This window comes from Anguilla rostrata, chromosome 16, assembly GCF_018555375.3.
Source record: "Anguilla rostrata isolate EN2019 chromosome 16, ASM1855537v3, whole genome shotgun sequence".
Classification (NCBI taxonomy): Eukaryota; Metazoa; Chordata; class Actinopteri; order Anguilliformes; family Anguillidae; genus Anguilla; species Anguilla rostrata.
The window spans coordinates 7102518-7119671 of NC_057948.1; the positions used below are offsets into that span (position 1 = coordinate 7102518).

General features: G+C 49.6%; 1 protein-coding gene across 1 annotated transcript in view; it reads right to left on the bottom strand.

Moving 5' to 3' along the window:
- Window positions 1-3387, bottom strand: part of LOC135242613 (neuron navigator 2-like) — a 139392-nt gene extending 136005 nt beyond the window's left edge. The window contains exon 1 of the mRNA XM_064313763.1: window positions 2351-3387. Within this exon, the coding sequence (XP_064169833.1) occupies window positions 2351-2584 (234 nt within the window). The 5' untranslated portion in view covers window positions 2585-3387. The remainder of the gene's footprint in view (window positions 1-2350) is intronic.
- Between the last annotated feature and the right edge of the window lie 13767 nt (window positions 3388-17154).

Consider the following 17154-nt stretch of genomic DNA (forward strand, 5'->3'; position numbering starts at 1 on the left):
CTTTAACTGGGACCAGTCTTGGATGTTTTTAATGCCTGCTGTGTGTCACATGTAAACATTAAGGGAATGTCCTTTGGGTAAATTCAAAATACATAAATTCTGCCATCTTATTTTTTAATCATATAATTATGAGTGAATGTGGTCCAAATTGCAACAGGATCATTCGCGAACCAGAGCTGCTGCTTCTGTGCATCAGCCAGGACACACACTCGCTCACCTGTGAATCGATAACAACACACTCACTCAGCCAGTGTGTCTGATAAGGACACACACCACCAGTGGAACCACACGACATAACAGTTTTGAGTAAATCCAACACTGCATATTTTTGAGTTTATCTGTGGACGTGTTTTCTGTTAGCTGAGGCAAAATTCAAATTAAATAGTGCACATCAAGGATCTGTCACTAGAATTAGTGTGGCACTAAAAAGGATAGGCCATTGTCTGTTCAGGTCACACACACTTAGACAACAACAGACAGACATTATTTCAACGTGTCGAAATGAACGCGAAACCTGGTGTTTTGTGCAAGGGTTTGGACCACTTCAGCATCGTTTAAATTCTAACGGGCTAATTTACCGGCGGTCGTCGTCTTGAAACAAACACTGACTGAAACAAACACTGACTGAAGTCACCCAATGGCACCCTAACCCTAACCCGTATTTAGCCTACATGCTTAAACGCTAAACACACGTGAGCCACCAGACCCTAGAACCTCAGCGCATTAAAAAGTGCAGGTGCTAGTCCGTTACGTTCATAAAGCCAATTAAATCCATCCGGAAACGAGCCAGACGTGGGGGGAGGGGGGAGGTTCACGGACATTCACGGGAAGACTGTGTCAACAAGAACCTGGGCATCAATTTCCTTCCTCGTCGCACCCGATCGCCGCAGTTTCCCGGGAGAGGGCCGCGTGAGGAGGTAACGGTCACAGGCGGTCAGCTCCTGTAATTAGGCTGGCGAGGGAAGCCCCGGGAGCATCACGTTGGGTAAACAAGATTTAGCACGCTAATGTGAGACCAAACCGTGACCCGCGCGGTCATTAAATCCGCCAAGCCGTCAAAGCTGCCAGTTCCCCTTACGTTCAGCAAGCCTGATACTGGTTACAGATCCCTGCGTTGCGCTTTTGTGGAGAGCTGTATCTTAATTGATGAATTGATTGATTTTGCATGACTGCCGTCGAAATGCGTCACACGTTAGAATACACCCCCCCCCCCTTTCTGTAAATGTACAGCGGAGTGTTTAAATCGCGTAGCGTCAAAACACCTGCGGTATAAACCCTCCCCAGAGCAGGTGTGAAATAGCTGAGCTTTTCCTGCCCAATAACATCTATTAATATTAACACCTCGCCCACACTCCCTGAGCTAAGTGAAACGGATTTCCTTACAGCACTACATTTTCTTCCAGCGGGAGGGAGCAAGTGCTTTCGGAACCGTTATCTTTAAATAGATGTGCCAAGTTCTTTGGCAACGGGCGAAAACGCGCGGCCAAACACTACGGGGAGTCGAGTCGTCGTTCGCGACCACCGAAGACGGCTGCAAACAACTCGCGTAGAAACGCGAAAAGCTTACGGGAGATAGAGCCACAAGCTGTTAAAAGCTCACGTCGCGATCTATATTGAGTTACAGTGTCCACAAACTTGCGATGATTGCCATTTACCGTTTATCAGTGAAACCGTGCTATCACCATCAGCAGAGAAAGCTTTGGCTTAAATGGTTTACACTAAAACATACCGTTGCCTACTTAATTCATAAGCATTGCTCGCTTAATTACACACTCCGGATAGTCTTGAACGGAAATATCGATCCCCGTTTCTTTAAATCGACTCGCTGATTCAGATGCGCTGCCGAGTAGCCTATTTGGACTGACAGGTCGCTTACGTTCACGCAGCCTTAAATGGTACTACCCCGACGCCTTCGCGGAGCACCCGTTTCTGAAGGGCGCTCCTGTTTAATTTCAGTTTCGCAAAACGCTTCCCGCAGAACAACACCACGGGAACGTCGCGCCTGCCTGGACATTCAGTACAAGACACAACTGGACGCGTGGAGCCGAGACTGAACAGCCTCTCGCAGTCCCGAAGCGCATCTGTTTATACCCACCCGCATATAACTGTATAAGATTAACATAAAACTATACCAGTTCAACATAAAATATGCCCATATATCTGCAATATTCGGCTAAAAGCTCTTTTCCACATGCAGCCTGTTGAGACAACAGAGAGCCTTCCGGATCTTTCCACGCGGTTAACACTGACACTAATGCTGCATGTCTGATCCTAAGGTGTCACGGGGGCCAGCATGATGGAGTACAGGGGGTACCGGTGCCCCACAAGCGTAGAATGGAGGCGCTCTGACCTGGGCGTCCCCTCCGCTCTCCGTGGGGTCGATCATCTTTCGGGGCGCCCCGTCCCCGTGGCTCCCCGGCCCATGGTGGGGGTGCTTGAGGGGCGCGTGGCCGGAGCAGGCGATCCTGGAGGGGGGCGGTTTGAGGGAGCGGGGCGGAGCGGGCGCCTGCGGGATGGGCAGGGCGCTGTGTACGGGTTTGGGGAGTCCCGACTTCATCTTGGAGGCCACCAGGATGGCCGGCATCTTCGAGCCCCGTGGTTACCGGGCGACGGTCGGATCCGGGGGGCTGGCCGGGGGAGCGCGTGCGCACACACGTGTGTACACACACACACACACACACACACACACTCGGTGCTCAGCACAGGGAGCAAGTCAGCGCGTTCTCAGCGCACACACTCTCTGTGGGACACACACACACACACACACAGTGGAGGCGCAGAGGAGACTCCAGTAAGGTCACAGCAGGGCTCTCCAGAAGGCGGTCCTGGCAGGGCTGACACAGCAGACGAACGCACGGCAGGAAAAACTTGGGCGAGGTGCTGGAGGTCCAGGAGCGTGTGTCTCTTCTTTTCCAGTCCAGACAGGGCTGCCAGACCCTTCTTCCTCTTCTTCACTCCGAGGCTCCACTGGGGGGGGGGAGGGTGGGTCCTGAGGCTCCTCCCACCTGCTTCCCCCTGCGGCCGCCACACAGAGAGGCTCCCTTAACCTGACCCCGAAAAACCAGGGGAGACCCCCCCAATCCGCCTTCCGCCTCGGGAGTCCGGGAGAGAGCGGGAAGAGAGGGAAGGAAAGGGGGGGATGAAGGAAGAGTGGAGTGCCGCTCCGCGGGGCGGGAGGGGGGGATCCTAGGGCTCGGCGGCGCTCGGCTGGGGCACCTCTCTTCTCTCGGGGGGCCGCGCAGCCGAAACGGGTCCTCCGGCCTCAGCGCGGGGTTCTGCTCCGAGCGGCGAGGTTCCTCTCTGACACTGAGGCGACACAGCCCTGACAGCCCAGTAACTAACTCTCTCTCTCTCTCCCTCTCTCTCCCTCTCCTGCTCTCTCTCCCTCTCCCTCTCTCTCCCTCCCTCTCCTGCTCTCTCTCTCCCTCTCCTGCTCTCTCTCTCCCTCTCCTGCTCTCTCTCTCCCTCTCTCTCTCCCGCTCTCTCTCTCCCTCTCCCTCTCACGCTCTCTCCCTCTCCCTCTCTCTCTCCTGCTCTCTCTCCCTCTCCTGCTCTCTCCCTCTCTCTGTCTCTCTCTCTCTCTGCTCACTACAGCTGAGCTGGTATAAGCAGCCACACACGTGCTCGCTCAGGCATACCAAAAGCCTGCCTCTCTCTTTTCCCCCTCTCTCTCTCTCTCTCTCTCTCCCTCTCTCATCTCTCTCTCTCTCTCCTCCTCCTCTCTCTCCACTCCTAGCTATCCCCACGTCTCCTCGCTCAGCCCTCTCTCCTCTCTCCCCTCATCTCGCTCTCTCTCTCTCTCTCTCTCTCTCTCTCTCTGCACAGAGCTGGAGGACGGAACTGATTATCTGCAGCAGGAGTAAGCCCCTATCTGACACCAGTGGGGTGCAGCGATTTAATTGGCCGTGTTCCCTGAAAACGGGAACGGGGAGTGGGGTGGGGTGGGGTGGACAGACAGTTCCTGTCACCTCATTATAGAGCAGAACCACTGCTCTACACTGGGCTGGATAGGAAACACTCAGGTGGCAGAGAGAGACTGACTGAGAGAGAGAAAGAGAGAGAGAGAGAGAGAGAGGAGCTGGCAGTAAGGATTACACACAATCAGGCTTACACTGGCCACAACGTGCACAAATATCTCACTCCTAATTAACTCAAATTAAGTACTCTCATGTTTAAAGGACGTGTTCTAAACTAAATAACACAGTGTTTTTCTGTGCTTACAAATGCCTCCACAACAATCCCAATGTATTTTTTAGCAGTAAAGGCAGCTTATTTTCACAATATTTCATTCCACGCTCGATAATTTATGTCCACAACCTATAATTCAACAGAACGTTAAACTCAACATAGAAAATATCACCGCTTCTGTTACTTCAAAATATCCACATAACAGTGACAGCCAATGTGTGGAAAAAATACAATGAAAAAATAATATGAATATATTAATATGTAATATGCTAAATATGCTGCTTATGGACCAGTGCAGGAGTTCAAGGAGAACCGGTTTAAGCGCCGACAGATTAAAAGTGCAATTACAGAGCATTATGATAAAAAGCCTTTAAAAGTCAATTAGCAAATGGACAGTCGCCTGCAGATTCGGCGTCCCTGGAGTGATGTAGCACGGTTGTTGGCACGGTTTTTTGTAGCGGAAGGAAAATTCCGTTTCCCCGGCTCCGCCTCTCCCGGGTCTCGCACTAATCCGGTTACTGTAATCTTAAGTAATGGAAGTCCGCGTACGGGTCTTATTTTGGGACCGCGCGTGATCCGTGTCCCCAGCGAGAGGAATGTGCGCGCGACCCGTCGCCGAGACGACTCGTTCGTTCCGTTCGTCTGTTTGGCGGTACAGAGGCGCGAGTTCTCTGCTCTCTCTCGCGTGCGCCGGTCCCATCGGAGGCTGGAGCAAAGGCTCCGTGCCGCGCGCAGAGACGCTGGGCTGGAATTCGTGGGTTAATTCTGTCAGAGGGTCCGTTGGGGGTGGCGGGGGGAAGGGTTGGCTGAACACACTGCAGCTGACAGTATCTATATCAGACCAGCACTGTAGTGGATCCAAATTATACAGAGAGAGAGAGAAAGAGAGAGAGAGAGGGAGATTGACAGGGAAAGCGAGAGATCAGAGAAAGCAGTGAGATGTATCTTGAACAACTGCATTGAAAGTGGAAGAGAGGGAGTGGAGGAGTGAGAGGAAAGTGAGAGAGAGTGAGAAGAAAGTGAGAGAAAGGAAAAAGGCACCAACTGAAAGAAGGAGTGAGAGAGAGAGATGGGAAAAGAGGGTGGGGAGGGGGAAAAAGAATGAAAAATACAGCGGGAGGGGATAAGATGGAGAGAGTGGGGGGAAAAAGTAAGCGGTAGAGATAGCGGGCAAGAGACAGGCAGCCAATTCTACTTCTAAAATCAATACCACCTCCAACCTGGGAGTGCCGGTTTACATCTTCCCGTTCCCATGCAGTGGTTTCTGGCTAATTCAAGTCACACGGAGGCCGATTACGGCATCCTGAAAGTGCCAAAAATCACAAAGAGCAAAGCTGAATTCATTCATTTTACAGCCCGTCTGGATCTCCTGCTAGACGTTTGAGAATCTTCCAGAGAGGTCTTTGACAAACCCGTGTGAGTGGCCTCCATAAGATATACTGGTGTCTTCTGCACAACTAGCATGGTAAAAATCCGACCATGGCTTCCACAAGCGTGGTAAGCTATCTACCAGAGCTGGCCGCTGGCATAAACACTCTATGCAATTGTGTAGGGCCACAGCCATCCCTGGACCACATAACCCAAGTTTAAATGGTGGGAGTGAATTATGTTGGAGCACATTGGGGTGGGGTCACAACAACATTCGTGTTAAGAGCCACCAAAACCCTTGGGCTGACTCTGGATCTACATGCTGTACACTGTAGACTACCTAGGACTGTACCTACTCAGGCCAATGATGGCAGAGTGTTATGTAAACAAAGATTTCAGAAACATTTTTCCCTTCCTGTTGCCTTTTTGTAAACTTTTAAGGGGCATTGACACTATATGACAGCAACACATTTCAGAGTTAAATTTTTGTAAACTTTCTGTTGGCTGTGACCAGTTGGCTCCTTGCACTGAGGTGTTATCGGAAAAAACGTATGTTGAACTGTGTAATGCGTCTACTGTACAGGAAGAAAGAAGTTCCCATGACGCGAGGATTTTTCCGCGATCGGCCCGTGATTCACAGCAGCCGCCTCCCTAAGGATGCGGACAGCAATATGGCACGGACGCACTGCGCTCCGCTTTCAAAACAATTTAAAGAATGACTGGGAATGTATCGTCATTTTTAGAGAGGACCGTGCTCGCGTTTGTTGTGCACGCCTATGCTGCACAGGCTCATGTTGTTACGCCACAACTGCATGCTACACTGAGCGATTGTGCTTTTATTAATCAAACAAAACTCCACTAGCCGGCCAGAAAACAAGGCGGCAGAATAATTGCGTTCGAGCAGCGAGTCATGGGGTCCCTCTTCCCCCCCTCACCCCCCTGCCCCTTTCAGTTTGAGGTTGTTTTCCATTTCTCTCCCTTTCTTTTCACTCTCTCTCCTTGAACTGCAGGCTCCCTGTGGGCGTAATTTACGGTCATCGGAGCGTCGCAATCCAGAAACGCGACCTTGACGGTGACTTTCGTGGCTCTCAGTCCAGTGAAGGGTGAGAGGGGATGTTCGCTGGTAACCCGCCAGCCCGAAGCCTCCGTAAACCAGAATTCCAGCGGGACAAACATCTTTAAACATCCCTGGCCCGAATTTAACTGATGTTCATCATTAACTTTAACTCACGATCCAATGCAAGCGCCAGTTTTTGTTCCTTCGGAAACACAGTTCAGCCAAGTGTAGCCACCACTGATATACCAAGCCAAACTTGCATTTGCGAAAGAAGGAAAAATAACAGTAGCCTTTTTGTTTAAGACAAAGCTATGAGCGAGTACGATTAAATCTCTGCAAACGTTCAAAACGGGCGGAAGGGAACGTGGTCACCAGCTATGGCCTCTCAAACAGAACATGCGCTAAATCCCCACTGCTTTCGAGTCACGTCTATTTCCTATAGGCTACGCCTCCCACGACATCCGAGGGCTGAATGAATTCATTTCGGTCATTTTATATGCGACGTGTGCTATCGACATCTCTCTGAGTCGAATCCAGTTTTCATCCTGCCTCCACCGTTATGAACCGTCTTAGGTCTGAGTGCTCTGCGGGACCTCGTTGCTACTGAGCCATTGAATAGCCTTGAGCCCTACATGCATATACCAATTCTACTTAGCTCCGGATGTTACCGGATGGATTGGGTGCATGGATTCAACAGAACCCCCCCCCCCCCAATTGGGGATGCAGCGCAATTTTGTCACAATCTGCCGATGGGAAATCTCTCTGGCAGGCCGTCGGGATGTATAAAATACTGAAATATGACTTCTAATATATAATATGATAAATATTACATTTGTAAATATGACCTAAAAAATAAAAGGCCCCCGCGGCCTCCAGCATGCGGTGTAAAGCGAGGACAATTAGAAAATCAATACGTCAATGAAACTGAAAGACACGTGACAGCTTTACGTGCTATAACAATACTCCATTATCAGCATTTGCCATTTCGTCGATAAAGCGTATAAAGATATTGTTGGGTGGAAATAAAAAAAACACATTCAATAACAACGGAAAGGGCTTCCGTGCAGCGATACAAAGTCATTTCTCTCCAGCTGCGGTAGCCGGAAGAAGCAGTAGGAATTTCACTGCGTGTTATTTCGCTTGGTCGCTTTTTTTAGACGGTTAAAACAGCGCAACCTCAAAACGCAATATGACATGTTTTTCTAGCGCAAATCTACACTTCATTGTTTTGAGAACCTGACATACTGATCTGGTAACATATTTCTGGAGCGCGAGGGTTAGTTATTTCTTCACTGCATTTCGAAACAGTCTTCATGTGACTTTTTTTTAATGTCTTCCCAACTGTATGTACAGTATTGTTAACGGAGATTCTAATCGAGAGAGAATCTCCACAATTGTTGTCGTTTCCACAATGTTGTTTGTATTTCATGTTTCCTATTCCTGTTTCTATGTGTACGCTTTGGCAATAAGTACAAGTGTATTTCATGCCAATAAAGCATTTTGAATTTGAATTTGATAAGACTGCTGAGACGACCTGCGCTGTCACTGAGAAACTAGTCGACCAATGTGCGCATTCAAAAATCCCACGCACGCTCTCAAGCTGGAAACATACGGTAGGCCTAAATATCATGACAGCAAACTGCGCAAGGCAAGTTTGAGAAGCTCCAAAATCAAGGAAGCAGCTCTAACAAATGGTACAGACACTGTAGGATGCAGATAAAATGGCTTGTAACCTAACTGCCAACCAACCACACAACGCATCTCACTCCTGTAACAGAATAACCAGACACGCGGCCAGTGGAGCGGTGTGCTCTGATCAGTCAGTTCGACCTCTTATCAAATCGCCCGCTTGTGTCCAGCCAATGAATACGTGTACCCCTCTGCAATTATCCTACTGAGACCCGGTACTTCGTTTTGTCCCCTGTAGAGGACACGAGTCATTGGTCAAGAACCGCATATTCTCCTATGCTGAAACCTACACTGCCTGGGACAATCAATTAAATGGAAAAAAAAACAATATTATTGAAAATATTTTCTCTGCAATATGTGTTTGTCATCGGAGACACTTGCATCATGTCAACAAGTTAAAATATTTAAACTTATTTCTGCCCGGAGCTAGGCGGATATAGGCCAATCAATGCTAATGAGTTCATTCCATCCCCCTTAGTGTCCATGGCCAATCCACAAGCAGTGAAATGTAAACGTGTAATTTTTTACGCAGTTCATCTGCTATATGGTAGGCGACAGTAGGCTACATAACAGAACAGTACATTCTGCGGTCCTCAGTTTGATGAGGAATAGCTCCAGATACTCCGGTGTATTTGCTCTCTGCCGTGAGTACGCGGTGTGTTCCGGTCCTGCTGTCCATGTCGGTCGCCGCTCCACGCGCTAACCCGCGTCCCGTTATCCCAACGATCTAAAGACGAGCCTCAATAAAGCGATTGCCAATACGTCACCATTAAAAAACTCTCTTTGAAATCGCAGCTAATCCAGAAATTCCACTAAGTTGGCTAACAAATCACATGCGTACTCAGTTAAAGGATGAGACCTTGATCAAGGTGGTGATTTCTGATTGTTCAGGAGTGGGGGCAGTAGTGTGCAAATAGCCTACAGAATACGTACGGCTCCATCAACTCTGCGGATTGTCTTCATTCGTCCACGTTTTGCAAACCACCGAGCTATTCGGGACTCACACATCTTCATGCACATCGTTTCATGAGCGTTCACATTAGAAGCTAATTTTTTGCTGAATTAAAAAAAACCTATATTTGGAAATGGATAGCGATAGATTTAAGTCGTGGCAATATTGTAGCAAGTACACAGATAAGCAAACCCCTGCAGAGAGCCGCGCTACGAGGCGGCGCCGCGCTCCCTTCCAGTGAAGCCTACATAATTAATGGGTAATAATTAGGGTGCTCTCTCCCATCTGTTAATTTACCCCTCTTGCAGCAAAACGAGGCAAGGGTCGCAATGTTCCGGGATCGCAATTACAAAGCTTGCAGAATCGGGGCGGGGTTAATTCTGGAGATTTCCCGTAATGAAACAAAGCGCGGGCGTTCAGAGTTCATATTCACCCGAGAGCCGAAGTCAGCAAGCAGAAAAGCTCAGTGGGCACAGACCTAAAGCAGTGTTCCTATTCATGCATGTTATTCTAATGCATTAGAGAGAAAGAGAGAGAGAAGAGAGAGATCAGCGCTTGCTCCCACCCCAAAGGTTCCGGTACTTTTGGAAAGTAACTACCCGAGCAGGAACTTTTTTGGGGTAAATAAAGCCCCAGAACTAAATTTAACCTAGTTCCTGCGGTGAAACGCGGCGAGAGAGAGAGGAGAGAGAGAGAGAGAGAGGGAAAAATAGAGACAGCGAGAGAGAGAGAGAGAGAGAGAGGGGGGGGAGGGAGCAAGAGGAGTCAGTGTATAAAACACCCAAGATAAAACATCCACTTATTATAAGTACAAATGCTGTTCCTGCTACAACACCGATATCGTAGCACCACATAGAGCCTCACGTCAATGGGCTGCAGGACTGTTCACTTGTTCAGTTTCGGGCCACCCTGAGCTGAGAGCAGGCCTGTCTTGAATCCGTGCGCAGCGCGGCGCACGGTCAGCCACGATTCGGGGCATCGCCGGGCAAACACGCTCCCCCTACAGGAGCTGCGGGGGAGGGGGATTACAGCGCCGATGCACAACTTCTCACCGAACCGCCGGAGGTCACGCAACACGGGCTCAAACGCCCGAGGGGTATGTCTAATATTGCGACATAGGGGCGACATAGCTCAGGAGGTAAGACCGATTGTCTGGCAGTCGGAGGGTTGCCGGTTCAAACCCCGCTCTGGGCGTGTCGAAGTGTCCTTGAGCAAGACACCTAACCCCTAACTGCTCTGGCAAATGAGAGGCATCAGTTGTAAAGTGCTTTGGATATATAAATGCAGTCCATTTACCATTTACCATTGCTGGCACAACTCCGCAGTGGACAGCCACTTACTGCTTACACACAAATACATTTTACAATACAAATACATACAGCGACTATGTGGGGGGTTGGGGTACCGGATACACATGTATTTAAAATACAAACAGCGGAGGCCGAATGCAGATACCGATTCTCTGAACTCCCCAGCCCGAGGCCACACGGAATATCAAAGATCTACGCTTCTCACGCGTGCAGCAATTAACCGATAAAACAGGAGGAGGAGGACGGACGTGAAACTGACTGGCGGCTCTGAAAAAAACCCAGCGTTAAACGGCGGTACGGCAAAGGACGCGGTAATAAAGCGGTTAGCGTCGTTTCTCGGGGAGTGAGACGCATTATTCATAGCATCCTGACCCTGTTTGCATTCGGTACGCTTCTCCAGAGACAGAGCACTCGCTGTTTCGCATGCCAGGCCACGTCCGCGATACCCCGGGGATGTGCGTAAACACACCGGTCGTGTATCTAAGTGGCACGTTTACTGTTTCATTAAGGATTCACGTCTCCGTTCAGGAAACGTGAACTGGGGTAGCCACGAGACCGAAGCGCTCCGAATTCTGGGATTAGCGTAGCGGGCGATGCGAGCGAGCTGCACTGCGGAAGAACGTAGGCTCAGTGGGGAGGGAGGCATGGTGAGCATGAGCTCCATACCCACTGCGAGCTTAAAGGAATCCATGTTCAAAATCACTCTCATTAAGCTCGATTCACAGCGTGTGATCTGAAACATACAGTGGGAGTTCGTAGGATGTGTTTGTGACAGAGCGACTTCGGCTTCTGTCAGACAGATGTGTCTAATCTACCATAGAACCTCCCGCCCTTATCCCCCAAATCATCATTTTGTAATCACACGGAAGAGTGGCACTCTTCACCTCAAGCTGTGATCCAAACTGCTGCTGTCTCTTATGCTCACGCACACAGCAATGATCCACAAGCACAGCACTGACTGATCCGGACATGCGTGCATATGTGGGTGCCTGTGTGTGTGTGTGTGTTTATGTATGTGGGTATCTCAGAGGGTCTGTGTGTGTGTGTGTGTATGTGTGTGTGTGCGTTTGCATGTGTATATGTGGGTGTCTGTGTGTGCGTATGTGTGTGGGTATCACAGAGGGCCTGTGTGTGTGTGGGTGTATGTATGTGTGGGTGCCTGTGTGTGTGCGCGGGTGCCTGTGTGTGTGTGTATGTGTGGGTGCCTGCGTGTGTGTGTGTGTCTGCGGGTGTCTGTGTGTGCGTGTGCGTGTGTGTGTGGGTGTCTGCGTGTGTGCGTGTGTGTGTGTATGTGTGCCTGTGTGTGTGTGTGTGTGTGTGTATCTGTGTGTGTGTGTGTATCTGCGTGTGCGTGTGTGTGTGTGTATCTGTGTGTGTGTGTATCTGCGTGTGCGTGTGTGTGTGTGTATCTGTGTGTGTGTGCACGTGTTTCTCTGCGTGAGTGTGTGTGTGGCTGCGAGTGCGTGTGTGTGCGCGTGTGTGTGTATGTGTGCCTGTGTGTGTGTGTGTGTGTGTGTGTGTGTATCTGTGTGTGTGTGTGTATCTGCGTGTGCGTGTGTGTGTGTGTGTGCGCGTGCGCCTGTGTGCGTGTGTGTGTATGTATGTGTGGGTGTCTGCGCGTGTGTGTGTGTGTGGGTGCGTGCGTGCGTGCGTGTGTGTGTGTGTGTGTGGGTGTCTGCGCGTGTGTGTGTGTGTGTGTGTGTGTGTGTGTGTGTGGGTGTGTGTGTGTGTCGGTGCGTGTGTGTGTGGGTGCGTGTATATGTGTGTGTGTGTGTGTGTGCGTGTGGGTGTGTGTGTGTCTCAGTGTGTAAGCTGGCAGAGAGCGGTCACACAGGAAGCTGTAATGACCCTGGTGAGGCGAGCGGCCCTGTGGAGATACGAGCGCTGTATCACAGACCCACTTCCTGCTCTGGCGGCCAGCCGGCCAGCCGGCCGTGCGCTCAGCGTCCGCCAGCTCAGCTCTGCTTCCACGCGGCTCTCAGCGCCGATAACGGCCTACCTGCTCCTGACAGGGCCCAGAGCGCCAATTACAGCACAGCAGATATGGAGCACAGTCCGTACCGTGCTTCAGAAATAGACACACACGCGCACGTTGAGAGTCCTTCATCCCAGTCACTGACAGTCTTGAAGGGGCATCATGTTTGCCAGCTCTCTTTTCTGAATTGGGTGGGATGGGCAAAACCAATGATTGGTTGAATTTGGCGAGTGGGAGGAGCAAGTATTTTGCACGAGCTAAGACTTTGAGGCAACTGCTCCGAGCCATTTCGAATGCATGCCCCATATCGTCAGTGTGACATCTCTTTTCGCAATGGTAATTCGTCTGGTTTTATTCTTATTCTGGTACATATTTCATATTCTGTTTATGCCCAATACACAGTGCACCCCTCCAAATAGCACTCAAACTCGGGATAGACGACCTCTGCACTGGAAAACTGCATACAGCACACCTGTGCTGGAACACTGCATACAGCACACCTGTGCTGGAACCCTGCATACAGCACACCTGTGCTGGAACACTGCATACAGCACACCTGTGCTGGAACACTGCATACAGCACACCTGCACTGGAACACTGCATACAGCACACCTGTGCTAAAACACTGCATACAGCACACCTGTGCTGGAACACTGCATACAGCACACCTGTGCTGGAACCCTGCATACAGCACACCTGTGCTAGAACACTGCATACAGCACACCTGTGCTGGAACACTGCATACAGCACACCTGTGCTGGAACACTGCATACAGCACACCTGCACTGGAACACTGCATACAGCATACCTGCACTGGAACCCTGCATACAGCACAGCTGTGCTGGAACCCTGCATACAGCACACCTGTGCTGGAACCCTGTATACAGCACACCTGTGCTGGAACACTGCATACAGCACAACTGCACTGGAACACTACATATAAATTGAAGCGAGAAAAGGATAGCCGCCGGTTAGCTTACCTGTAGGAGTGGACCCAGCACATCAGACAGGAGGGCACCCAGCACCGGAAACAAGAGAAACACACAGATTAGGTGATATTTGTGAACAGTGCCTGCAGCAGAAAAGTGCACTGAACTTCTATACACAAAGTATCGTTCTCGCAGCCGACAGATGAGATAGCGAGCTGTTCCGTAGCACGCTGTGCTGAGCACGGCTGAGAGCACTTTCCACCACACTACTGCAGAAATGTGACAGTAACATAGCAAGGACCTTGTGCTACAGGAGAAACACTGCAATAACACTGTGAGGACCTTGTGCTACAGGAGAAACACTCCAATAACACTGTGAGGACCTTGTGATACAGGAGAAACACTGCAATAACACTGTGAGGACCTTTTGCTACAGTATGACGGAGTAGGACGGAGTGTAGCACAGTGGGTAAGGAACTGGACTTGTAACCGAAAGGTCGCAGGTTCGATTCCCGGGTAGGACACTGCCGTTGTACCCTTGAGCAAGGTACTTAACTGAAATTGCTTCAGTATATATCCAGCTGTATAAATGGATACAATGTAAAATGCTTTGTAAAAAAGTTGTGTAAGTCGCTCTGGATAAGCGCGTCTGTAATGTAATGTAAGTATCTGGCTACTGTGTGCAGCTGCCCTTAGAACACACTCTAGTCAAAGCCCTGCTGAAACTACAAACAGCTACTAAGAAAAGCTGCTGAACTTTGCACTGCAGTAGAGTTCCTCCTACTTCATACTGTGGCAATAAAAGTTCCAACGGGAAAGTTACGTGAACTTTGAAAGGAATTCTGCTATAGCAGTACTGCTGAGAGTGTTGTGCTACAGTAGGAACGTTAAAGCAACATTGTGAGAATGTCGTGCTACAGCAGAAACATTACACTAACATTGTGAAAATGTCGTGCTACAGCAGAAACATTACACTAACATTGTGAAACTGTCGTGCTACAGCAGAAACATTACACTAACATTGTGAGAATGTCGTGCTACAGCAGAAACGTTAAAGCAACATTGTGAGAATGTCGCGCTACAGCAGAAACGTTAAAGCAACATTGTGAGAATGTCGTGCTACAGCAGAAACATTACAGCAACATTGTGAGAATGTCGTGCTACAGCAGAAACGTTAAAGCAACACTGTGAGAATGTCGCGCTACAGCAGAAACATTACAGCAACATTGTGAGAATGTCGTGCTACAGCAGAAACGTTAAAGCAACACTGTGAGAATGTCGTGCTACAGCAGAAACATTACAGCAACATTGTGAGAATGTCGTGCTACAGCAGAAACGTTAAAGCAACATTGTGAGAATGTCGTGCTACAGCAGAAACATTACAGCAACATTGTGAGAATGTCGTGCTACAGCAGAAACGTTAAAGCAACACTGTGAGAATGTCGTGCTACAGTAGAAACGTTAAAGCAACATTGTGAGAATGTCGTGCTACAGCAGAAACATTACACTAACATTGTGAGTGTCGTGCTACAGCAGAAACGTTAAAGCAACATTGTGGCAACGCTGGGCCGCTGTAGCTGGCGGTTGTGCGTAAAGATGCCTCTCAGCCCAGCCCTTTCACAGTGCTGCCCTGGATAGGCAGCCGAGCTTGGCGGCGCATTGTCCGTGCCTTTGAATCGCGCCGTCTTACTTTCAGTGTCACTGAGCGCCGTGAAAGAGGAGCAGAACCCCCTCAGACAGCGCACGGCAGGGGCGACTCTGGGCTTTAATCCCGGAGCGCTTTGCAGACGAAATTCAGGGCAAGTCAGCGGGGGGGAATTCAGCCACAAACGCACCGAAAAAGCTCAGAGGCGGGGAGGGGGGGGGGGCGGTGGTGCGCGGGGACCAGAGCGGTGTTAAGTTACGCGCCCCACCCCAGCACCACCACCATCACCACACGCCCCTTCTGACCGGAAAAAAGCTTCTCTGTTCGCCTTGGGCCAAGGTGTTATTTTCAGGGCTGTGAGTTCACTGGCGGTGGGCCAAAGGAACCCGAAATCCAGGATGAGGCTCAGCCTTTTGCGTTTGAAGTAAACTTATAGGAGTTAGGCCTAATGCCACGTACAACAGTACAGCAGCATCAGGAAGAATATGCGCAAGAGTCACTTTACTGCCACTTGGTATCTGGAATTAGTCTATTTCCCTCTCATTCTTCTCTCCTAGATACAGACATATACATGGCACCCCTACATTGCTAGTCCCCCTACATACATGCACTGTATCATCAGAGACATCAGAGTGCAGGACCAGACACAGTGCAGCGCCCCTGGAGCAGTTACGGGCCCCCAGGAGCAGTTACGGGCCCCTGGAGCAGTTACGGGCCCCTGGTGCAGTTACGGGCCCCTGGTGCAGTTACGGGCCCCTGGTGCAGTTACGGGCCCCTGGTGCAGTTACGGGCCCCTGGTGCAGTTACGGGCCCCTGGTGCTGTTACGGGCCCCTGGTGCAGTTAGCAGATTGTGGAGCAGTGTAGAGGATCTTCATAAGTACAGCTTGAATTGAGGGAGCACAGCGGAGGAGAGCTAATAATTAGCTACTGACCTGGCTGTGTTCAATTCCAATGCGCTGCTGTATAAAAACTGCCTTCAAACAACATCTTTCACCACTTGTTTGACATTCACTTGCCAGCTTTTAAATGTGCAACCAATTTCAGTGCTCCTGAACTAATGTGTTCCACCGAGTCGCTAATACCTCCCAACAGCGCGCTTGTAAAACATGCCAGAGGTTACGTTGTTTGAAGTAGTTTTAATGTTATGGAAAGTAAATAAAAAGCAACACCCTTCTCACAGAACTGGAAGTTGTTAGTCTTTGTTTGACAAGTTTAAAATGGAACGGCCTCGTAAAACGTAGTCATGGTTGCAGGAACATACAAAAACACTTCCACTAAGAACTAACACACGTGACTATAACTGGAAATCTTTTTGTTTTTCATGTCTTCGTCTTACCCAAAAGCCAACCAAAAAAATGTCCAAATCTGTGTATGTCCTTTTCAGGTAAAAAGGATACCAAGCTTGGTCCTACTGAAACTTTGTGTGGGTGTGAGTATAGACGCAGACAGCGGACAGCCAAGAGGAAACCGTTTTCCCATTTCCAGATTCAAGATTTATTGAAACTCTTTACGAAGCTGCTTTTTCTCATTTCCTTTTGTTATTATACACAGCGGAGCCTTATGTGAAGAGAGCGAGAAGCAGTATCGACGCCGAAGCAGGTTTGAGGAGCCGTCGCCCAAGGTGACTGCTAACGGCTAAAGTGAACGCTAACTCCACCACCGCGTTGAGACGAAGCTAGCGAGGTCTTCGTTACCGCCCCGATCTTCACTCAATTCCTCACTTCCTCTTCCGCCGTAGTTTGGTCGTCAGTTCGTTCAGTTCATGTGGAGCGCGGGCGCTCGGTTTTTACAGGGCCGTGAGGAGAAAACCTCAACGCCGCGAGCTAACCCGGAATGTCGTTTTTTAATAAAAACGGGACGTCGACAATTAGGGCCTTTATTACGCAAGCTGCACTTATTTTATATGTGGTTTTAGGATACAGGACCCACACGCAGTCACTACGTAAGCACAATAAAGCTAAATAGCTGCTTAGCCACTTACGAGTACATCGCTTTTATAGAAATAATGAACAAAATGACAGTTGGAAGGTTTTAGGCCTG